We start from the raw sequence: 23,470 nt of genomic DNA, 5'->3' as shown, positions 1-23,470 counted from the left end.
GAGTCCGGCGTTACCCAGCTCGTTATACCAGAGAATTAAGTCTTCATGAGACGCGTAGCCAATTGATCAAGCCTCTCGAGAAGGGCTGGAATCTTGGCTTACACTATTTCCAGCAAAAAGCACTAAAGCGTGTCTCACATAAGGTTACAGAGTGTGATTGGCCATCCACGGCGCCCACACGGGTTCCTGCAGCACAGGCAGGGGAAATAGGCTCGGCGCCAGCAGACCGAAACACCGCTGCTGCACTCTCGTTGCAGCCACAGCGCAACGGTCGCAGCGGAAGGCGGTCAATAGCCGCGTCGATGGTCGTCGGTGGTGCAGTATTGGGAGGCCGTGGTGGTGATGGCCTGGCCATGTAGTCTCGATGCCTTCGCAGAGCGGTGAGAGGCAGCGCAGTGCAGAAGTGGGCGGGCACAAATTGACGGCCAGATTTGCCGTTTGGGGCAGTGGTTTTATTGCGATTCAATCAAGACCCATGTTGTCAGAGCCGCCGAACGTCTAGGGTGCCGACGAATCACGGCGCGCCGTGGGTGGGTCCGAATCAGCAGAAGCTCCGCATTCCTCTCCTTTCTCTTTCACACACACACCGAACTGCCATCACGCTCCCAAGGATCCTCTCGTACTCGGTTCGCCAGGTCGAGACACCCTCCCACATTCCTTTGCATGGCGCCGACCACGACACTCGTTTGAACCGACATCACCACCGCTCTTCAGCAACCACCACCACCGCCGACGCCGCCGAGCCCGACGACGACGACAGTCTGACCGCAGTCTTTCCTTGTACATACCATTACGCGCACCCAACGCCCTCATTACCGATCAGCGCCCGCCCTGGAACACTGCGTTTCGTATACCAAACGTAATTACTGCATTGCACTGCCTCGGACGCGCCTCAATGCAGCGATAAACAGCACCATTGAACAACCCCACCAGACAAGACTCCCGGCCTTCTTCATCGGAAACGCGTCGTGCTGTGGTAGCCAAAGCAGTCCACCGCCTCCTGGCACCACTACGGCTCACGGGGTCGGCCGTGTAAAGGGAGGATGAAGTTACCGCTCGAGATGCATCTGAGCGATGCGCAGAAGGAGAGGATGAAGCGAGCGGCAGGCGAAATTGTGGACGAGGCGACGCGAGTGCTGGCACAGCGAGACTCTTCGGGATCCAGCAGCGGGTCATCGAGCAGCTGTACCAAGGGCACCGACAGTGGCCTCTGCGAGACGCCTTCAGCACGGCAAGGGATACAGAATGTGGCCATCGCCATGGGCGTAGTGTGAGTATTAGGCAGAAAGGGGCACTGCAGAGCGCGTACACTGACATTGTGACTAGCGTCCCATTGCTAATTGCTGCTGTCATTTTGGCCGTGTTGCACCGACGATTGCGCAAAAAGCAGAAACAGGAGGATTTGCACGATCCGCATAAGTCTTTAGACTTCGGTATGGATGGCGTGGAGCCTGCCTACGTGAAGAGAAACAAGAGCAGAAAAGAACCTGAAATGAGCGTGCAAGAGATCAGTGGCCACGGGAAACCGAAACGGACGCCTGGATTGTCATTAGACATGAACATTGGCAGTCCCTACATGCTGCCGCCTGGAATGAACGGGTCCCACGAGTCGATACACAGCCTGGCTAGAACCCATGATGACCACGACCCATACCGATCCGTGGCATTGCTGCGACCCTCCACTGACGGCGGTTCAATACGGACTGGCCGATTCCAAGGTGACAACGGCTCTCTGTACTCCATGTCAACAGGACATCACTCAGCATTGGCAGATAAGGACAAGGCCGGCCTGCTCGTCAATGCTCGTCCAATGTCGCAAACATGGTCCAAGCGAGGCGACTCCATGTCCCCCGAAAACCCAGCATCACCCACCGCGGGCGGCGACTTCCCTCTGCGTCAGATGAACAGCTCGATCAACCGAACTGCGCCGCCACCGATTCGTAAGCCTAGTCTTGACAAGAACCTACCTGAAATTCTTGAGAAGGAAGTGGGCCCTCGAGATTCGCCATCTATTGTCATTGATGAGCCGCAGGCACCTGCACCGCTTGCGAAGGAGATTGCTATCCCAGAGCCAGTTGCAAAGCAAATGCCACCAGCTCCAAGAAGTTCCGACACCACCACTACCTCCTCGCTCCCTTCAAGGGGCGACTCTATGCTCACCACGGACCGCTCAAGTCGCCCAGAGTCGAGCAACTACGGGGATGAAGAACCTACACCGCTCGCACCACTGGCAGAACACCACGCAGTGACCGTCACCGACCATGATGCACCGTATGATATCGATCCAATCATGATCTACACCGAGTACGGCGACGAGCCACCGAGCCCGAACGCACTACCACAGCGAAAGCAAAGTCTTGCTGCACCACATGCCGCCGCCGCCGCTGGCTCAAGACTTTCAGTCATGGGCTTGAGACCGCTGCCACCAGACATGCCAGATGACAATCCAGAAGTCCGTGCGAATAGAATTCGCTCGTTCTACAAGGAGTACTTTGATGACAGCAAGCCTCAGCCAGCAAATGCGCAGTACACCGATCCTGGCTACTACTATGATGATGGCTACATGGATGGCATCATCTACGACCCAGAAACCGGAGGATTCTATGCTCCAGGTGCACAAACACATGCAAAGCCATGGGCACAAGGTCCTGCTCGAAGAGCCATGACACCTCCGCCACGTGCTCGCCCTCGAGTAAGCGATAATTCTTCCGTCGGCTACCAATATCACTCGAGACGTCCGTCGCTGGCATATTCAACGATGTCCGGCGGTGGTCCACGAGGACGCCCCGGACCGAAAAAGATGCTTCCTCCACCGAAGGCTCTGACCAGCCTGCCAACACCCCACAAGCTGAAGGAGGATGATTTGGTTTTCAACCCAATCGACTTTGCGCCACCAAGCTCTTTCCGTGAGCTGCAAAACGGTCGACGACCAGATTCGCCTATGGGCGTGCAAAGGCCTTACAGCCCAAGTGTGCGCGCCTTCACGCCATTGGCGTCATCTTTCGATGCATTGGATGTACTACCTTCACCGCACCATCTGCGGCGATCAGGTACATTTACTGCGTTGGACTTTGCACCACCTTCGAAGATCCGCGATCCGGGTAACCTCTCACCCAGCGACGCCGGCAGTATCCGCAGCAATCGCTCGGGTATCTCTGCCATGCAACACCACGCTGTCCGAGACGGCGCATATCGTGTATCGCGAATCCCCAAGGAGATGGTCACGACTAAAGATGATATCGCCAACCAGCTGCGTCCCAAGATGAACCTGGTCAGCAAAGCATAACCTTCGATTTTGTGAGCGAGCGACTTTTGCCAAAAGCGGCACTTACGAGCATTACGAACTAAAAACCTGCATCTGAATCTGGCGCAAGCATCACCATCACCATCGCATCATGACTTTAGAGCCTCAGTTGTGCACGCAGCCACCAAACACTTCTTTCTTTCTGGACTTACGCGTCGATCGACTGCAGCCGGGTTTGCCATGCACATACACACACAGTCCGGCAGCTGCATGAGACACCAGACATACTTTTTGGAATCCTTTTCTTGTCACTCATTTTACGGAGACAGCATTAGACGAAACGGCAGTGTCCGCCAAAGCATACACATCCCTTTCGGGACTTTTTACAAAGATGGGCGGGCGGGAAAGCGGGCAATCTGGGCGTCATGGGATAGAAGCGATAATGTTTTGAGCTCTTTTATCAACAGGTCCGGTGGCCTGATGCTGAAGGAGAGGTGGGAGGGGAGGAGATGGGAAGAGAGAGGAGGATTTTGGGAGCGTGACGCAGACCTCCTACGAAGGAGTGTGTACATACTGACTTGACCTCGATGACTGCTACTGCGGTGAACCAGGCAAGCAACTACTGTATGAATGGAAACAAATCGAACAATCCACACTGCGCTTGCTGTCACGATGAGAGGGAGACTCCGGTGAGGATGACGACATGGACTTTGCTGACCTGCCTCGTATCATCAGACTGGCCGCGTCCGGATCTGCTGACGGTGTGTAGGACGTTCCCGGCCATCGTCTACAAGCAACACGCCCACCAATCTAACTCACGAGAGTGCGAGACAGGATGCGAATTCGAGGTCAAGCTATCCTCTCTCGAACCCTCGATCTAATCAGGTGGCCCGGTCTCTCGACCGACAAGAGCATAAGCACTATGGAGTATGGTGAGAACTGGTGCGTCTCAATATGTCTTTCGCTTACGCCTTCCCTCGGAAAGGTACGAAGAAGCCCACAATCGATCTCCTCTTCTTGTGCATCAAGAACTCACGGGGACAATACTCCTCACGGCTCTCTGCGAGCAATACGACAATGTCTGCGGAACAGGAACCCGTCTTATGAGCATCTATCTTTGCAAACGAATCAAAATCTCTCTTTTCCTTCGTTGCCACTGTCCAGCTTCATCAGGCGAAACCAGAAATACTCCGGGACTCAGCTATCCCGGGGAGAAGTGAACAGCAGCTTCACATGCATGCATGCATGCATAGCCCCGAGCTCCAGACCGGATGTCAACTTGCATTCACGCTGTTCACCTGCATCGCTCGGCACGGTGAATGTGATGAATTCGGAAGCAATGCACTCAAGAATCCGAGATTTGCTTGTGCTACCGCATCTCTTGGTAGATCCTCCGTGAGTTGTTGATTCGGCGAAGCGGCTTCACCTGCATGCGTCTCTGCGAATGGGTTATGGAGTCACACTTACGGGGCTGGAATTGCTTCGGCGTCGATAGTTGCGTCCTGAGCCTTACCTTTTTCTGCCTTCCGCCTCAGAATTCCTCTCTTCAGACCCCTCTTTAGGTGAGTCGGGCACACACTGTTCATGCTCTGCCTCTTGCGAGTCTGGTGGTAACTTGGAGAAGAGATCTCCCGGAAGCATGCAGTCAAATCTGTTTGAAGCATGTCCATTCGGGCGAGTCTGGCCACTAAATGCTCGTCCTCAATCGTTTCACCGCCAGATACAGTCGCCTCCTCTGCCTTGCCGATCTCAAGTTCGCGTGCGTGCCGTGCAGCGCGCTCTTCATCCGCCAGTCTGTGGCGATGTGTCATGAGATGATGCTCCTTTCGCTGACCTGGAAAGCTGCTTACACGCGGAGAAAATATTTTGGGAGCTGTTCCGAAGATCGCAAGGAGTAAAGGTCTCTCTGGGAAGCCTCCGGAGGTAAGTGAGCCCGGATGGCATTGGATGCCTCTGATTTTCGGCCGAAATGTCACGGTGCTCCAGATGGACTGCCGGTGGCCTGGTACGCAGTGGTTCTGAGAGAAACAGGAAGTCACATCGGACACTTCCGCTTCGCTCTTACCACGACGCGGGCACTGATTGGAGCATGCAATGGCACAGTAGAACATCACTCGTGAGAGACAATAGACTGAGTTGAAGTGAACTTTATTCACGTGTGCATACAGTAGGTGTGGGCTTTTAGCCTGCCCATGCTTTCCCTTTTCCCATTACAAAACAAAAACGCCCAAACAAAAAAACTCCCTAACGCCGCGCTGGTCGTTTAGACATTACGTATTCCTCCGAGGAGTGGTCTTAAAGCTGACCTTGCTGTCTCCTTCTTTCCCGTCGCGCCTTGATCATCTCCTCAGTGGGAAGATTCTTCTTCGTCCTCTCCATTGGGTACCCATGCTGGTACGCCTTCCTTGCAGCCGCCAATGCGTCTGCGCGAGCCTTCTCCTCCGCCCGCTGCTTTTCAGCCAACGATGGCCTCGTCCTTGGTCGGTTCAATGGCAAATCTGGATGGGTTGGAACCTTGGACAGCCTCCTCCGCGGCACTTTCTCCAAGCGCCCATAAGGGCTGAACTTGTACTCGTAGTTGTAGCGGAGTGGTAGTTGCTTCTTTGGCGCAATATGCTCTAGCGCTGCTTTCTCGGCCTTCTCCGCTGCCTGCTGTGCAGCAATCGCCTTGTCGACGACTTCTGGTGATGCAATCCTTGAGGGTAAAATATCATCTAAAATATTGTGCTGCTTGCTCTATCCGCAGCATAATGCCTTGAATAGTTTCTGGATTGCACTCGGCTTTTGCTCGGGCTGCTGTGTCTGTGCAGCTGGCCTCTGAGCAGCAGCAGTTGCTGTTTGTGGTTGGGCACCGACGGCTGATGAGCCGGGCCCTCGTGTCAAATCGGCGCGGCTGTTCTGGAATTGAGCAGCCGTGCTACGGTGGTCTGCGGTGTCCATCTGCATTCCGCTGCCACGCTTCCCTAAGTCTTGGCTATTTTGTGGGCGCCTGGCTGGCTGTGCCCTCTGGTTGGTGGGTTGGCGCACTGCGCCTGGTTTGCTTGGGAGTGGCTTCTCCTTATCGATTTGTGGCGTGTTCGACGCTCTGTTGAGGTTGTTGCGGTGAAGATCCGCGTTTGATGGGTTGCCTTGCTCGCGGTGGCCTGCGGCGGCAGATGGGCGGGTTGGTACATCCCAGCCCTTTCCGTTGTTGAGTTTCATCCAATCGTACTCCCCATCCTCCACTTCCCCAGTGTTCTGCAGCGCCTTGGTGAACAGGTCGCGCAGATAGTCGTAGTCTGGGGTGTCCTCGAAGCCCAGGTTGCGGACGTAGGACAGGTACTTGTTGAACTCCTCTGGGAAGCCCTCACACAAGTCCTTGATTGCTGTTGTCTGTTTCTTCTCCCCAATCTTCTCGTACTTCTGCTTGTTGGTCGCAGCCTTCAGACCCTGCCATGGGAGTCCGCCGCGGAGCATGTACATAAAAACGTGGCCAAGAGCTTCGAGATCGTCACGTCGTGACTGCTCTCGGCCAAGGTGGGTGTTGATAGACATGTACCGCGCAGTGCCTGACAATGACTTGCGCTCGCGGTACGGAATGTGTTGTTTGGTCTTTGGGTCCCTGTATTGCTTCGCCATACCGAAATCGACGACGTGAATGACATTCTGCGCCTTGGTGTTCGGTCGGCCAATCAAGAAGTTGTCTGGTTTGATGTCGCGGTAGATGAGGTTCTTCTCGTGGATGGTCTGGACGCGTGAGAGCATCTGTTTGGCTACCATTACGACAGTCTTGATCGTGAAGCGTCGACCGCAGTGGTCGAACAGGTCTTCTAGCGATGGGCCGAGAAGGTCTGTGCGTGGGTGATGTCAGCTGGTGTCACGTGCGAAGGGTGAGCCCAGCAGCTGGCTGAAGACGCGTGCCTGGCGGCGGCGGCGGAGTGGGTGAGACATACCTATCACTAGAATGTTGTGAAGCCCTTCTTGACCAAAGTAATACACGTTCGGGATGCCAGCTACAAGTCCTCGGTTAGCATGTCTGGCGGGCAGGCGGTGAAGGCCGAAAGGAGGTGCACTTACGGCAACCGACGAGTATCTTATACGTGCGGTATTCATCGCGAAGCTGAGGTGCGTCGCTCTTGCGAGGTTCGAACTTGATGGCGACCTGGGTATTGTTCAAGAGGTTGGTACCCTCGAAGATGACACCGAAACTGCCTTCTCTGCACGGAGGTTAGGAGTGCTCGCCGCGCACGTCAGTGAGAGTGTGTCCGTACCCAATCTTCTTGCCGACGCGGTAGTGGACGCCAACCACATTGCTGCTGGAAGCAGTGTTCGCCATTGTGAGGTATGCGAAGCGGTGTAGAGGTTTGTAGAGGTTGTAGAGTAGAGGTGTGGTGGCCGCGGCGGTAGAAGAGCTAGCTGGAGACTCGCTATGCGCAGCGGCGTGACGGCCGCGCGCGAGGAGAAGGCGTGCGTGGATTCAGCAAGTGCGTCTGGTTCGATTGCTGTCGCTTTCGGGTTGTGGTTGCGTGTGTTCGCTCGCGTTTTGGTTGCATGTAGTTTGCATTGGTATGGGGAGGAAACGGTCGGGGGCAGGGCAGACTATATGCTCGCAAACGGCTGCTCCCGTCACGAACGATGATTGGGCACGGCCGACCTCGCCACCTTTTTAACGTCCCAATGGTTCAGTCCTCACTTCTCTACGGAACATTCTCTGCACACCTGCATCTGCACGCATGACCTGTTTGGAAGTTCTCATCACCAATGCAGCGGCCCTCCGTGGTGTTGATATGCCGCGCTGGCAATCTCGCCAAAACCTAGCTTCCGCCTGACGGCAGAACAGATGTTTACACTGACTAGCAGTCAGTACCCGGACTAATTCACACCCAGCGAAAACAAGCAAGAACGTCTGCAGTATCTACTACTGGACCTTCATTCGCATCTCAGCACCGTCATCATCGCGAACGACATCAGACCTGACCTGCGAATCCCAAGCCGCGACGATCCTCATCCCAGAGAATGCAATGCCTACAGACATCGAGAAACAATACGTATCAAGCTCGACTGCAATAGCACATCGACTTCCGTCGCTTCCCCCGAGTACTTGCAGTGTGGCCTCATAGACAAGCTGCACCAAACAACTTCCGTGTAAACATCGCTTCACCGGCTTCTCCACCCGAGCACAGACAACGCCAAGAACTCAACGCTTCACAACATCAACAACACAATGACATTGCAAGGTCGTCTCATCTCTGCTCTGATCAACTCTGCTTGCGAACACCTGTTACGGAAGTAGCGCAAGCAGCGGCCTCAATGGCGGCTTTAAGCCACAGGAAATGCGCGAGGTCAACAGCGCATGACCTACGATCCATGGTACGACGAACTCTATATCGACCTCACTATGCTCATGTGGACCCCGGCTGGGAAACACCACGTATTTATTGATTTCGCGATGTCTGGCGTGTTCGACGATGTTCTGTCACATTCGAGCAGCCAGGCGCGTGCGGAGCGGCCGTACATTGTACTTTCGGGCAATTCGGTGCCCCAAAAGTTTCACAGACTCAAAATCACGAGTCCTCGACGGAAATGCGAAGACTGCAGCCGGCCAGTTTCTGGTCATTCTCGATGTTGAGTCTCCTGCCTCGCCCTCCCGCTGCTCTTTTCTCGAGGTGCGTCGAGGCGATTTGTCGAGCTGTACCCTCATTTCGCTCTCATGCAACATCCATCCGCTGGAGGGGACTCTCTCCATCACCGTGGATTCTAGGTAGGTTTCGGTCGCCATTCTGGGATTCTGGCGCTCTTTCATTCATCCTTGTGCTGCATTAGAATGAGGCGTGCCGGCAATGGAAAGATGTGACAGCGCTCTGACTTTATGCGCCATATCTCCCCCATCTCATTTCCGTCTCTTCAATCACCCATCCCGACCGTCTTCTCAGCTAACGGACTGCTTTCTCGTATCCTTTTCCCAAATACCCCAAACAACACCGCAACCGCACAAAAGGCCGTCGCGATGCCCGCAAGAACGAACCTGGATCACTCATCAGCACCATAGTACCATTCTGATATTCTCATCCCCCGCAAACAGCACTCACATCGCATAGTTAGCACCCAAATTATGGAACATCGCACTTCCAAACAACGGAAACGTGCCCGAAAGGGTCGCTCTGAGAAACGATAATGGCGCAAGCGCTGAAGCCGTGCGAGAAGCATACGTATCGCAAAGATATCCGCTCAACACATTGTCGAACTCGACAATGCTATATCCCAGCAGTGCAAGCGAGCAAATGGAAACCCAGGGCGAAGCCGAAGAATTGAGCGGAGGGACCGAGAAAGCGAACCACCATCTGGAAAATCCCTCAGTCAGCAACGCTCATTCAACAGCCGGGTAAAGTTCAGGAAACAGAACAGGGAGAGAGAAAGACTCACAATCCCACAGCCAGCACCGGCGCAGCAACATAGAAGCCGAATAACTTGTCCTCGGGCTCAATGGCTTGCGCATCTTTCCGACATGCGACTCGAATATCGTATATCCTCGGCAAAATCGTGAAGCATATCCCCACGGCAATCGAAACAAACACCAAAGACCCTTGCAGTCTCGTGTAACCAAAAGATTCTTCGTAGACTTGAGGTAAGGCGGCTGTGAAGAGGTAGATCACAGCGTAAACGATCGCGGCCATGATGGAGGTCAAGAAGACAATAGGCTCCGTAAAGAACAATCGAAGAGGCATGGTGAGGCCTTCCTGGACGAAAGTGGAGAGTGATGGCTTGGAGTCTTGATGATTGACGGAGAGCTTGCGAAAATCGGTCGTGCGTGAGACGCGCTGGACCTTTTGGCGAAGGAGTTGCGAGGGCCGAGATTCTTGCATGAAGAGGCATGCGATGCCCATGAGGCCGCCAAGGATGGCTGCGATGTAGAACAGCCATTGCCTGCGGGATTTATCAGCGTAAGCCTCGTACACGTTGATCATATCATTCGAATATACCAGCCAAGTGGCGATTCACTGACAGCAACCGCAATCGCAGGTGCCAAAGCCAGCGCGAGCACAGCTGACGCGATCCAGATATGCACCAGCCAAATTCTCGCCTTAATGTTCCACATGTTCTCGATGCTACCGCACGCCACCACAGCAGGCATGGCAGATACGAAACCTGATACGAAGCGGCCGACCACCACTGCAGGGACGGTTGGCGAAGCTCCGACGAGCGCACAGAATGCCCCAAACCCAAACGCGCACGTAGTATAGATTGTTCGTCCACCGAAGGACTCGGCCAGAGGTGGGAAGATGAGTCCGCCGAGGGCTTGACCCAGCAGGTATAATGTTGTGAAGTAGAACAGACCCAGCTCTTCCGAGGTGCCCAGCTGTTCGATCGAGTACGGCACGATAGAACTTCCGACGTTGCTGAAGAGTGTCATGATGAACTCCATGAAGATGATCACGGCAGAGTCGTAGGACTTTCGGAATAGAGGCCACCGTCTCGGATGGGCAGATGTGCCGCTTTTCCATCGCACCAAGCCAGAGTTATCTGTTGCGAGGCCTTTCGAATGCAGTTTTTGATTTACATTAGGTGGAATGTCGACGTGCTCTCTCGTTGATGCTGTGGAGCCATCTTCAGGTGATGTGAGAGTGTTGCTGATGGGTTGCTCGTGCTTCTCCTCCTCTTCCTCCGTGGAGTAAGTCGCGGCTTCCAGGTCGTGCTCAACATGTTCCATCTCTTCCTATATTCTCACTTGCGTATCTTCGCTGCCCGTTGCGTCGACTTCCAGTACTCTGAACACATCAGTAAACCTATGCTTCTCCAAAATGTGAGAGTAGGACAAACATATTCAGAGCCAAACCTATAGAACGCCAAAGATCTGCATACATGGCGAATGCGCGCATAAAGTCGCAATCCAAGTGCCTCGAGGGTCGCGCCAGCAAAATCTGACTCTGGTGAATGCACGGAAGTGGAGCTAACAGCGAACGTTATGCGGCAAATATGGGCGATCGGCTTGGGGAGCTTGCCCAAGAAGTGACAGCGCACAGCACGAATGCGCCATATTCGATGTTTTCGATCGGTACGCGTTGGCGCGAAGACGAAGTCTGTTGCGGGATCCTAAGGCACTGGACTGATCTGAATGATCTGTGTCTTTCCTTGAAGCGATTTTTCTCAAGGAGACTGAAGATGCAACCCTTCGTGCAGGCGATGCCTTGTGCGCAATCGAGAGCTGGATTAATCAAACATCATGTCGTGGTCTCTTCTTTGCTGTCGTTCCGACCAAAGAAGTGGCAGTAAGTCAATCGTCAGCATGACGAACGGAAAGAGTTGCAGTATTTCTTGCCCAAAGTGGAAAGTGCACTTTGGACATGTACGGCCGACATGACGAAGGAGGGATCGAGGCACCAAAAGATGGGAAATCAACTGCGACCCATCATCACAGATGCCATGTCATGCATATGAAATGATCTTCATGTTCCCTTCCGCAGAGCCGCGCAATTGCAGCAGCCGTACAAATACCCGAAGCAGTTGCTGTTGAATTTCTTGTTCAGCTAGTTAGGCTAAGTTCAAACAAGCAATCGGCGGGAAAGAAGGATTTGACCGACGCAAGCAACGAGTTCACAACACAATATGAGCACTCGACCTCCATGCACCACTATGCAGCCCATATGATACAGAAAGGTATCAATCTCATCCGCCTCGCTAATCAGAGTTTTCAATGCGTTTGGGAAGTCAAATTCGATGTCGCAGCATCGTTAGGGTTGCAGCGACAAAAACCTCTGGGACAGCGAACCTATACCCTAATCCATGATTTGTCCGACCGATTCCATATCTGAGATGCAGCTTACTGATCCTCCTGCAAGGCACCGATGGACAGCACGATTGCTTCCCGATTATTCAATGAGCGAGAATACATGCATGCACAAATTGACGTTTTCTGGGGTATCTAATCGATCGCTTAGGCTGGTGTTTTACCACGCTCTGTGGAATTAGTGATTTCATTCAGTCTTCTGCCACCCCTCCTCCCGCGCTACCGTTCTCTTATATCCTCAACTGCGTGTTCTTCCTCTCATCCAATGCTACAAAGGGGATGTGCCTTCCCTCCTCCACTCCCTGGACCTCGCTGGGTCTGTTCCAAATGCAAGTGCACACGTACGCCGGCCCCGTCGGCTGCGAAGAGAATGCTTCCAATCTCGTATGGCTGTGCACGACGCGTCCTTCCTCTGACGTACGACACCCATGCCCGGCAAACGCACCTTGTCCGTTGCCATAGTTGCTCAAGAGGAGTGCATGTCAGCCTTTACGGCCAGCCGTTCGCGATCACAGATCGCTCCTTCAAATGACCTCTGGGGTCAAATACAATTTCGTGAATCACTCTCGCATCCTGTCTGGTTGTCTTCAATCCAGCTTCCAGTGGAGGGCATCATCTTGGTCCTTGCCTAAGTACAGCTCGACTGCGTAGAGTGCCATAGTGCCAGCCAGGTTGGCCCACCGGCTGATGTTTCCTCCTCCTTCACCGCCTTGACTAGTCCACCATTCCCCTGGATGATCTGCAGAAGCGGTCGCAAAGTGCTGGAGGAGAAGGCTTGTGTACACTGCGATGAGGATGCTTGGGCTGTAGTACGTTAGAACTCCCATGAGACCATGCACACCTTCCGAATCTTCAAACGATGGATCGTGTGCTAAAGCACGCGCGCCAGACTCCCGGACAGCAGGGATGATGCGTGCTGCAGCGTAGAGGACCAGAAGCCGGTAGATCAGCGAGATGATGACCGAGGGCGTTACGGTCTGTACAGCAGCAAACATGAAGCCGAAGCCGTTCAAAATGGTGCTCGGTAATTGGGACAATGCTTGCGAGATGGTCGAGAAGCTGGCCATCAGGATTGGAGGGAGAGGTGGGAATTCATTGACGTCGTTCGGTAGAGGAGACTCTGGCAGTGGGTGGCTTGGCTGGTAATCGGTGAAGATCTGGTAGATGCAGAGCGTGATGTATGCGAATAGCAAGCTACTCTCCACAATGTTCCCACGCCCGCTTCCAATGCCCCAAGCGCACAGAAACACTGCGCAAGTGATGGCGATGCCGATCAGTACTGCATCCTGGCTGTCGAGTCCCGGAAAGGTCGACATGCGCCAGATGAAATAACATGAACTGGCGATGATGCTGCCGGATGGTATTAAGAGCCCTAGCATCCAAGTGTCTCCTCCATCGTCGTTGTTGACCAGATACCGCGTGACCTGCCCAGCAGCTTGTATGACCAGCAGACTGCAGAAGCCCTCGACCAGTTGGAACACAGGCATGGAATACCTCAGAAATTTGTCCCATCCGCCGATCAAGGCATACTGCAGCATTCCCTCACGTCCAAACACCCATTCCTTGAAGCTCGGGCTCTGGTGCAGTGGCTTCGTCGCGTTGAAAAAGGCGCGACTAACCCAGGTTCCCTCTTCACCAGCGTCCACACTGAACTTGTTCAGGCTCCAAATCAGCAGTCCTGCGATCATGATGGGCTGCATAGCGGCGATCGTGTTGACTCCTGCCCTCCTCCATGTTGACTGATCTGGCGTCGCGAGTCGTAGCGTGGAGAGGATGAAGTAGTACGTGGCCAAGCTCAGACTGAAGGCGAGCCCACACGTTCGGCCGCCGACATCGAAAGCGAGTGGGATGGTGAAGACGATCGAGGCGAGGAAGAGCGAACTCCCAATGAAGCGGAGGATCATGGCCACCTTGACCGCCGAGCCGTGTCGTGCGGAGGGTTGAGGATTGGCGGTGGTGGGAGGGTCATGCGGCGATGACGAAGAGATTGGCTCTCCTCACCTCTCACGCTGGCGAAATCGCAGCAGGAGCGCGTGGTGGAGGAGGCAGGAGGAACAGCGGCCTTGGAGGAAGGTGGGCGGGAAGTGTTGAAATTGTGCTCGTCGCTAGGCTAAAGTTGACCGCCAGATAGTGTGATAACTAGGGTCCAGCCAGCGCTGGTCTCCACAGTCGTCGATGCAAGCGCGTCCGTGGTTCGGTGATGGCGGCGACGCGATATTTGAAGGGCGGTCAGGCGGGGGACGACGAAGTTTGGGAGCGAGTGGAGGCGTGACTGCGCAGGTGACTACCTGCAGACGTGTCGAGTGAAGTATCTGTCTGTGGTGCTGGGTGTCGCGTGCGATGTGCAGTACTAGTGGTACACGCTGGAATGGTCGAGCGCCAGCGCCCCGCAGAGCGCAGCACTCGCCATCACGCAAAGCAAGACGGCGACGACGACAAACCGGTTTACCACGTCGCTTCAACCGCCAGCAGCGTCATGGCGACTCCTGCTTCTCGCGTCGCACAACAACGATTGACGAATATCGCATCGACGGCCATGGCTTGGCGGGATAGTGGGTGATGCAGCAGCACGCACACGCACGACGCACCGCAGCGGAATTGCACGTGCAGAAAGCAAGCTGCAGGGATTATCGCGACGTCCCAAGCTTGTGACATTTTCTCGCCCGCCGCCAGCTCCAGTCTCCGTTTGCATGAAGAGGCTAGTTCTGTCACCACTGCGGCCCTCCCGTCCACCACTCCGTCTGCCTCTGCACAGAGCTTCCATTCGTTCTGTCAACTCCCCAAACAAGGCAAAGACCACCAACGACATCTTCCAGCGCCTCGTGGCCAGCAACCCCCACCTCTACCGACCTCTGCTGCAGCAAATGACCTCGGAGCCTTCATCGAAGCGACAAAAGATGGCCGACGGCACCGCAGCGCCAGTCATTGGCACCCACAACGGCCACTTCCACGCCGACGAAGCCCTAGCAGTTTACTTGCTCCGTCTGCTGCCTGACTACAAAGGCGCATCCTTGATCAGAACTCGCGACTCCGAAGTGCTCAAGACATGCACCATTGTCGTTGATGTGGGTGGTGTGCACGACGATGCCATCTTCCGCTACGACCACCACCAGCGCGAATTCAAAGCTACTTTCCCTGGCAAGAACACCAAGCTTTCATCAGCAGGACTGGTGTGGATGCACTATGGCAAGAGAATCGTGTCGGCCGTGACAGGGCTGGACGTGGCCAGTTCGGAGAACGAGCTGCTGTATCAGAAGCTATACGAGGACTTTGTGCAGGCGTTCGACGCCAATGACAATGGTATCTCGGTGTACGACCCTGCTGAGATCAGAAAGGCAGGCATCGAGAAGAAGACATCGGACAAGGGCTTCAGCATTGCCAGCGTGGTCGGTCGCTACAATCACGCACCTGTCACACCTGCTGCAAACAATATCAACGCCAATGGGTTCGTCCAAACCAGCAAGGCCGCAGATCAGGCTGATGAGGATGCCCGCTTCGCTCGTGCTTCCGCTTTTGTGGGCGAGCAATTCTCCATTGAGCTCAGCGACAAATTTCTGGCGTGGCTACCCGCTCGTAACGTGGTCGCGCAAGCCTTCAACTCCAGGCACGCAGTAGACCCGCAAGGCCGTATTCTCGTGGTGCCCTGGAAGGACGGCGGTGTTCCGTGGATGGACCACTTGTATGCGCTCGAGGAAGAGACTGGTGCACAAGGTAGCGTTCTGTATGCACTTTTCGCCGAGAGTGGAGAACAGGACAGCAAGTGGCGTATCCGAGCTGTCAGTCTCGAGCCTGGCAGCTTCGAGAACCGAAAGGGACTTCCTGAGGCATGGAGAGGTGTGCGCGATGACGAGCTCAGCAAGCTTTCTGGCGTTCCTGGCAGCATCTTTGTGCACGCTGCCGGCTTCATCGGTGGCAACCAGACCTTTGATGGAGCCCTCGAGATGGCAAAGAAGGCTCTGGAGATGTAAGCGAGTTGCGGTTTCGCCATTTTGTGATATCGACATCGCTCTCAGAGGCTATGACTCCGAGATGTGCAAGAGAAGTTATGCATTTGCCAGAAACCAAAAGTGGCCGCCCATGAGACGACTTTTCTCGACCAAGAATATCCTTGCAACCTAGAGACCAGATTTTGATGCTCTTCAAGGCGATTCCTATTTTGCACCGCGAGATAGCGCTGCTAACAGCCACCGCCAAAGATCTTTGGATTAAAACATAACGTAGGCTGTGTCCTCGGTTGGCTACACCAACTCGGTTACGTAGCAAAACAGTAGAGGGAACTCAACCCACACCTCAGGTGTCAATGGCCCTTACCAGAATTAACAGCGTTCTCCGGAATGCACAGGCTTGAGCGGTAAGTAATACCCACATCGCATATGCAGTGTTCAAAGCGGGTAGGTGAAGCAAATATTGAAAAACACCAAATCACATGCGCTCGTGTTGCCTTTCGCGTCACAAAAATGTCACCCGCTACGTCATAATTCAATGTCGTGTGCTACAGAACGAAACTGCAGCGACGACTGCTCACTTCTCTCGACAAGCTCGCGCGACTGACTCAAAAACTTCCACTTATCAACAAAGACCCAGGACAATCACCATGGCAGAAACTCACCACTTCGACGTCAACCGCCTCTTCACAGTCAAAGACTATGTCTGCGTCGTGACTGGCGGCGGCACAGGCATAGGCCTCATGGCCTCTCAAGCCCTCGCCGCCAACGGCGCAAAAGTGTACATCACTGGCCGCCGCGTCGAAGCTCTCGAAAATGCCGCGAAAGCCCACAGCCCCGAGCAAGACCGCACCGGCGGGCAAATCATCCCAATTGGCCCCTGCGATGTGACCAAGAAAGAAGACCTCCAGAAACTCGTCTCCGACATCAAATCTAAAGAATCCCACATCAACCTCCTCGTCTGCAATGCTGGCGTCTCAGGCCCCAAGGCTCCACCCGAGCACTCTGACGCCGACGACTTGAGCGCGAAACTATGGAATGAGGAGTCTGTCGAGGATTGGCAGAAGACATATGAGACGGATGTGACGTCGGTCTACTTCACTGCTGTGGCTTTCCTGCCATTGTTGCAGGCTGCCACGAAAGCCAAAGGCGGGCCTTACGAGGATTTTAGCGCGAGTGTCATCATTATCTCGTCCATGTCAGGATTGATGAGGGACTCGCAAGGGCATTTTTCGTACAATGCTGCCAAGGGAGCGACGGTGCAGTTGAGTAAGTTGATGAGTGCGGAGTTCCAGAAGGCGAAGATTCGAGTGAACAGGTATAGGCCCTCATTTTGACTGCGCTTTTGAATGTCCCTTGTACTGACATGAGTCTGTAGCATTGCGCCAGGATACTTTCCCTCGGAAATGGCGGGCACGAAATCCGATGATCGTCAGAAGAGTGATTTTCCGCAAGAGAAGATCGACAAGACGGGCCATGTGCCCATGATGCGAGCCGGACGTGACGAGGAGATCGGAATGGGTGTGCTCTTCTTCGCACGCAATCACTACGTTAACGGAGAAATCCTGGCGATTGATGGTGGTGTGCTGAATGTGGTTCCAGGCCGGTAAAGAGACGGGCGACATTGAATTTGGCGGTGTGAGGGAAAGTCAGCAGAACTACATTTTCGGAAAATGGACGAAGCGATGATTACAGCTTTATGACACAGAGATGCGGTTCAGCGGAGAAGGTCGACGACACGAATCCTGCTGACGATTTGGAAAAGCATGAATGATGCTCGACAAGCGTTGGGGCCCAATGGTGTCAAGAGACTCAGCTACAGACCTCCGATAAAATCAATTGAGGGATACTTTCAATGCTACAGTGGACCGCACTGCTGATCGTGTATCGACACATTGACCACTCGGCAGGCGGATACATGCCATGATTGTGTTTTGAATCCGCTCCGTCCTCGCAAAACTCGCCAATCGATTAGCTCCATGCAGAATGCAACTTGCCTTTCTTGGACGATACAAATTGCGGCTCCCGAACAGCGATCCACGTAGAAAAGATTTCAATCGTACACGCAGGTTGAAAGATCTCGATCGAAGCGCTTTGCAGTGGAATCAAAGCTCATGCACCCTCCAAAACGCGATCGAATAGCGAGAGGCGAAAAGTTTTCCCTTGGTCTTGCCGAAGGATGTGTCGTACAACAGGCTCGTGTTTCTCCATACGCCACCACACAAGTCACGGAGATCTTTCTCTTCTGGTAAGATTTTGTGTAACCTGAAGATTGTCGGACTGGAGGGTTGTTTCTTTTGATCATCCTGTCATGACTCTGATCCTGGATGGTAATCTGAGTTATTGCAGGTCGGTTAAACATCATTAGCTGTGCAGTAGTTCCTTGCTGACTGCATTGGAGAAGCCACGAGAGAGCTCGTCCTCGCGATGAACAGCGAGGGCTTGGTGGCTTCGATTGAGTGCCTCGATGACTGGGGAATGTTCGTTGAGGCAGAGATGTGGCTACAGCCACCACGACATGATGATCGCTGAGATCTGTTGACTGGAGGGAGGAGTGGATGAGCGGCTCACGGCCGAGCTTCGCCGTGATTATGCAAGACGTGAATTGGAATTGGAATTAGCAAGTGGGTGGTGTGCGATCGATGGCGGTGTGAAGAGAATGGAGAAAGGTATATGAAGCTGTGAGTCCGATTGTGATGAAGATGAAACACACCCCAACAACAGTCTCCAATAAGTCAATATGGCTCGTCTGCTCAGTCTCGCCGCTTTCATCACCTCTGTCCTGACAGCGGCCCTCGACACCCGCCAAGCAGGCGCTGGTCTCAGAACCGACAACTACGATGGTCTTACCACCGTTCCTGCGGTGCCGCAACTTTCCTTGATAGGCCAATACAACGGTCTTGATTACAAGGGATGGACTGTAGCCGTAAGTCGAATCCCCATCCCGCAACTCCCTCGATCCAGCCCACTCTAACATTCTTTTTCCCACCAACAGCAAGGTGGCCTCCCACTCCCCAACCTCTGTCTCCTCGGCGACCGTCTCTGCCTTGCAACCTTCAGCTACGGCCTCAAACCCCAAAGCCCCGCCAAAATCGCCGTAACAGGTCTCGTCCAAACCGTAACTCAAATCGGCCTGGTCTCTCTCCGCCCGTTCGGCACAATTTCCGCCGTCCCCTCTCAAGGCGTCAACTCTTACAATCTGATATCCTTCTATTTCGGCTGCATCGGATTCACTGCAGAATCCCTCGTCACATTTTCCAGTCGCTGCAGTATTACCGTGACAGGTTTCTATACCACTGGCGTGCAAGCCCCAACCTTGAAGTTTACGTTTGTCCCAACTTCGGCTACGGAGTCGCAGTTGACGAAGGCCGTGTTGCCGGCTAGTTATTCTGCTTCGCTTGCTGGGTTGAAGAATGTTACGATTGGGATTGCGGAGGCGGATTGGACTCCTGCGTTGACGGTTTTGGGAGTTGATGATCTAGTGCATCTGAACCGGGTCATTTGAGGGCAATACGTCGAGCAGGGAGAAGCCGTGGGGTTATGGAAGGGATGGAGGGAGAGGACAAAGACTGCTAACTTGATTCGCTGAGAGATGGAGATCTTCGGCGTTGAAAGTGTTGAGGTTCGAAGTTTAGGTTGCAGAACAGTCGTTTCCGATATCTTGCGTTGATATGAGAAACAAATTTGAAGACTTGATGAGAAAGTAAAAGCCATTCCAGTGCGTCCAAATATTTGCAGAGCCCGCAGTATTCGCCCCTGTCTTCTTACCGGCAGCATGATTCTCAATCATCCTGTCCTGAGGTTCACATGAGGCTGAACTCTAGAACAGTGTTGGCTATGGACAATGCAGCTTATTGATCAGCCCATAGAAGGGCAATCATGCCTGAGGACCCGCGCAAAGACGCTTCTGTTCATCGAAACTGATCATAGCTCTCGTTGCCGTCCTAGTTGATCAATCACCAAAACTTCGGATGCGTGACGTGCCAAAATGCGGAATAATTGGGTAAATTCTCTGGAGTGATGTTACTGCGTACTAGTGTGACGTCCAAAGGGCCATTCACAACAGCGTTGAGCACGCGCGTCGAGTTTTGGAGCGCAGAGCAAGTGCTGACTTGTCACTCGTTCCGCACGATCACATGCCACTCGGCAGTTCTTCTTCTGTACGTCCGCCGAACGAGCAATCAATAGGACGTTCTCAGGAGTCCGCCGTTACGAACACCCGAAGCGTGGGCATAACTTGACCAGGATCATGGTGGCAAGTTGACGAAGCCTCCATCTCTCGGGCAGTCGCATGGCCGACATTCGGTCCTCCCGAGCTCGCGAACTGTGTGCGTTCTGTGGTGGCATGATTTGATCGAGGTACTACACGCCGGATTGGACGCACAGGCTCACGTAGGCCTCGATGCAACGCTTGCCACCTGATACCACTGGTATATTAAGGAGCTGAGCAACATGTTGGTAGTGTCCTCGGAAATACTCCAAAATTCCTTGCTGCAACTAAGTGCCGTGTGTTGTTTTTGACTTGCGCGATGCTGGCTGGTCAAACTTTCATAGATGGAGGCACTGCTCGTGTCAGCACAGCACTCCATCAGCGCAATCTCTCTACGCATGCACGTTTATCCTTCGCGTGGTGCTGTAACGTAAGTAGTGAGATTGTGCTGAACAAGAAGTGAAGTCATCGATGCAGAGCCGTATCTGCTTGCCTAGAACTGTTAGTCTCAGTGGATTTGAGTTGACAAGCCGGCCGGTGATCGTCGCTGCAGCGTTGTCACAACGGCATGCCGGTCTGCAACTTGCAAGAAAGGTGCTCGAGGACTTGTGCTGCTGTGGGTATTTGCGGAGGATCTTCCGATGAATATCCACTGCGCTTTGCTCCATTTCTGCTTCTTGTTGATGACGGTACCAAGACTCGATAGAGCAATGATCGCCTCCCGCTGACCTTTCGGATGTTGCCCCTGCCACGACTGCAAGGAGAAGCTCCACGGTATTGATGCCCTAGAATGCTTGAAACAGTTGAGTCATTATGGTGACCGCATATGCCAATCGTGATGACAGAAGTCACATACGAGTGTTCAATCGCCGCAGCATCACACGCGCGTGGCAGCTCCCCGCTCTCACTCCGCCGCGTGCGTGCGCGCTGGTGTCCTTCTTCAAGCTGGGATCAGGAGCGCGACCCACATGAACCACGGGGAAGCTTGGGCAATATCACAAGCCTCGCAGTGCAGCACTTTTGAGGCATGTGTGCCGACGGAGCAGTCTCCAGATGCGCTTTCTTGCTCAGCTGCTGCGAATGTAACCCTGTTGTATGATATGAAACACGCGTTCGATGATCGCAGACTGCCCTGATCCAGTGAAGCGCAGGTGGGAGGAGTTGGGTTCGGACATATCGCAAGAGCGAGAGTGAGGTCCGGATGTCTAATAGAGTGAGCTCACAGCTGAAAATTCATTTCATCATGCTGATTGGCCCTGCGACCACGTTCCACGCAGAGACTTTGATTAATATGTCGACTGGGACATTGCTGCAGCAAAGTGGTGTATATCAGAAAGCGGATGATATTCAGCCACCATGTAGTCGTGCTGCCGAATGAGATCGGAGAGCTCTGAGAGGAACAAAAAGGTTGCCTGGTAGCGAGCTTCGGATTTGCTGCTCTTCTTGGCCGCCACGAGGGAGGTACATAGCTGATCAACTCACGAGACATCTCGCTTCGACGCGTGGTGAGCATGTGGTGGGTGCAAGCTTTCTCCAGCGTGGTTGACTGTTGGCCGGCTCGCAAGCGCTAGCTGGAAAGTGATATGATCCTCGACGGCTGCGCAGCAACCTCAGCTGACCGGTTCAGCTCGTGTATACAAACCCTGAGATGGCATGGACAGGAGGATCATCCAGAACATTTCAAATGATCGATCCGCACATTGGGCAGTGTTCGCTGCCGGACGGCCACGGCATCGTATAATGTAAGACTGGTGACTTGTACCTCTGTGACGGTCGGCACTTCGTATGAGGGCATTTGAGTCAGATCTTGGTGAGATTTCGCAATGCGGCCGACGCGATCTCTCACTCTGCACCTCGTGGTCTGCTGGGATCAAGTCGGTCGCTTGCATGCTCCTTCTCGGTCCAAGGCCGGGCCGGTGAGCGCGACAGGCTGCCGAATGTCTGTCTCGCGTTAACGGGCGCCTCGGCTAGGGTCTTCGAAACGCGTGAAATCGCATGTGCAGAGCTGTGCGTCTGCGTGGCGGCACGTCTTCCATGGACATTGGTCGCTCGTCTGGAGCGTTGTGGTGCAGCGTCGCGACGCTTCACGAAAAGGTATGCGTTCGGCAACCTGCCGGCAGGCAAGCACGGCAAGATGCGAAGCCAGGGCATTCGGATGATTCGGCCGTGGCAACATGAAGCAGCAATGTCACTGTCAGCCCGATTGAGCCTGGCATGGGAAAAGCGTGTCCAGTGTAAGAGCCAGCTTTGCCGCGCGCAGGAAGCGACGGTGAGGAGCTCGTTTGGGTTCTTCGTGAGCACCACGTGGCGAACATGGGCAGAATCTCACGGCTCCATTCAATCTGCGACGCGGGATCGCAAAGGGTGATGAATTGCGGCCGGGGACAGCAGCAGCGCGGTCCACTCGCAGGTCCACCGAACAGGCTAGGACCTGCCAACCTCGGTATGGCGCTCAGCGAGCGAACAATCGTCTGGTTAAGGTCACTCCTTGGCTTGACGATGGCGTCTCGTAGCGCTTCGACGACACGTGGCATAGACAGCCGACGTCAGATAGACTCGACTCTGCTGCAAGCCACGACTGGGGCAAGCCGCGCGCACGACGAATTTTCTGCCTCCGATGCCTGTCGCTCTGCACGATAACAAGTGCGCTCGCATCGCGAGCCGGAGCCATTGGCGGCAGCGGCAGGCTGAATGAGGACGGGTCGATGTTGAAGAGGACGAGCAGCAGCACCGTTGCCGACGCGAACACTTCTGCCGTCGAAGCTGCAGCGCCTCTGCCGCAGGCATCCTCCGAGCCCTGCTGCTGCCGTTGGGGGCATGTCTGGTCTGGTCTGGCGAGCAGAAGTGCCGTCTGTTTCACTATTTTTGGTTGATGGCAGAACCTTACACCGCAACGGCCATCATCGTATGTTCCACCGGCGGACTGCACCGCACGAGGGCAGGCAGCAGAGAAATTTCCGACCGGCTACCAATGCAGTGGCAGCTTGGGAGTTGTGCTCCTGTCCTGCTGCAGTTTCGCGGACATGCTCGCCCGCGAGTCATGCTGCTGTGACCAGTCGGACTGCAAAATCCACGTTGTCGGTGCTTTCGGACTGCCTGGATGAAGTTTAGCACGCATGGCGGGACGCGGGAGGCTGCATCCCAATCTGATGAAGACACGAGGTCGTAGGGATTTTTCCTTTTGCCTCTCGGCGCAAGCATGCCCGCGTATGTTGTGACACACCGCTGATGAGTGCGAGCAAAACTGTCGTCCACGCTCCGGAGAGGCACCGATAGACGCGCGCAGTCCTGTGCGCGAAGGTGCGATG

General features: G+C 54.3%; 7 protein-coding genes across 7 annotated transcripts; 4 read left to right on the top strand and 3 right to left on the bottom strand.

Moving 5' to 3' along the window:
- Positions 1 to 1,043: 1,043 nt before the first annotated feature.
- RHO25_006883 (uncharacterized protein) lies at positions 1,044 to 3,286 on the top strand (the record flags this gene model as incomplete). The annotated part of the gene is made up of 2 exons (XM_023597678.2): positions 1,044 to 1,270; positions 1,327 to 3,286. The coding sequence occupies 2 exons, from the start codon at positions 1,044 to 1,046 to the stop codon at positions 3,284 to 3,286; spliced, it is 2,187 nt and encodes a 728-aa protein (XP_023452534.1).
- A 2,694-nt stretch (positions 3,287 to 5,980) lies between these two features.
- Positions 5,981 to 7,559, bottom strand: CKI1 (bifunctional choline kinase/ethanolamine kinase cki1; the record flags this gene model as incomplete). Its single annotated transcript, XM_023597677.2, has 4 exons — positions 5,981 to 7,074; positions 7,177 to 7,236; positions 7,301 to 7,440; positions 7,495 to 7,559. The coding sequence occupies 4 exons, from the start codon at positions 7,557 to 7,559 to the stop codon at positions 5,981 to 5,983; spliced, it is 1,359 nt and encodes a 452-aa protein (XP_023452537.1).
- Positions 7,560 to 9,127: 1,568 nt separating this feature from the next.
- Positions 9,128 to 10,931, bottom strand: RHO25_006881 (uncharacterized protein; the record flags this gene model as incomplete). The annotated part of the gene is made up of 4 exons (XM_023597676.1): positions 9,128 to 9,248; positions 9,313 to 9,564; positions 9,647 to 10,147; positions 10,204 to 10,931. The coding sequence occupies 4 exons, from the start codon at positions 10,929 to 10,931 to the stop codon at positions 9,128 to 9,130; spliced, it is 1,602 nt and encodes a 533-aa protein (XP_023452536.1).
- Positions 10,932 to 12,595: 1,664 nt separating this feature from the next.
- RHO25_006880 (uncharacterized protein) lies at positions 12,596 to 13,912 on the bottom strand (the record flags this gene model as incomplete). Its single annotated transcript, XM_023597675.2, has 1 exon — positions 12,596 to 13,912. The coding sequence occupies one exon, from the start codon at positions 13,910 to 13,912 to the stop codon at positions 12,596 to 12,598; it is 1,317 nt and encodes a 438-aa protein (XP_023451654.1).
- A 786-nt stretch (positions 13,913 to 14,698) lies between these two features.
- RHO25_006879 (uncharacterized protein) lies at positions 14,699 to 15,976 on the top strand (the record flags this gene model as incomplete). The annotated part of the gene is made up of 1 exon (XM_023597674.2): positions 14,699 to 15,976. The coding sequence occupies one exon, from the start codon at positions 14,699 to 14,701 to the stop codon at positions 15,974 to 15,976; it is 1,278 nt and encodes a 425-aa protein (XP_023451655.1).
- Positions 15,977 to 16,602: 626 nt separating this feature from the next.
- Positions 16,603 to 17,562, top strand: RHO25_006878 (uncharacterized protein; the record flags this gene model as incomplete). The annotated part of the gene is made up of 2 exons (XM_023597673.2): positions 16,603 to 17,270; positions 17,331 to 17,562. 2 exons carry the CDS (start codon positions 16,603 to 16,605, stop codon positions 17,560 to 17,562), a joined length of 900 nt encoding a protein of 299 aa, XP_023451660.1.
- Positions 17,563 to 18,692: 1,130 nt separating this feature from the next.
- Positions 18,693 to 19,457, top strand: RHO25_006877 (uncharacterized protein; the record flags this gene model as incomplete). Its single annotated transcript, XM_023597672.1, has 2 exons — positions 18,693 to 18,878; positions 18,948 to 19,457. The coding sequence occupies 2 exons, from the start codon at positions 18,693 to 18,695 to the stop codon at positions 19,455 to 19,457; spliced, it is 696 nt and encodes a 231-aa protein (XP_023451661.1).
- Positions 19,458 to 23,470: the final 4,013 nt, after the last annotated feature.

This window comes from Cercospora beticola, chromosome 4 (genome assembly GCF_033473495.1).
Source record: "Cercospora beticola chromosome 4, complete sequence".
Lineage (NCBI taxonomy): Eukaryota > Fungi > Ascomycota > Dothideomycetes > Mycosphaerellales > Mycosphaerellaceae > Cercospora > Cercospora beticola.
The sequence above is the reverse complement of the archived record's forward strand: the minus strand, read 5'-3'. Positions and strand labels throughout refer to the sequence as shown.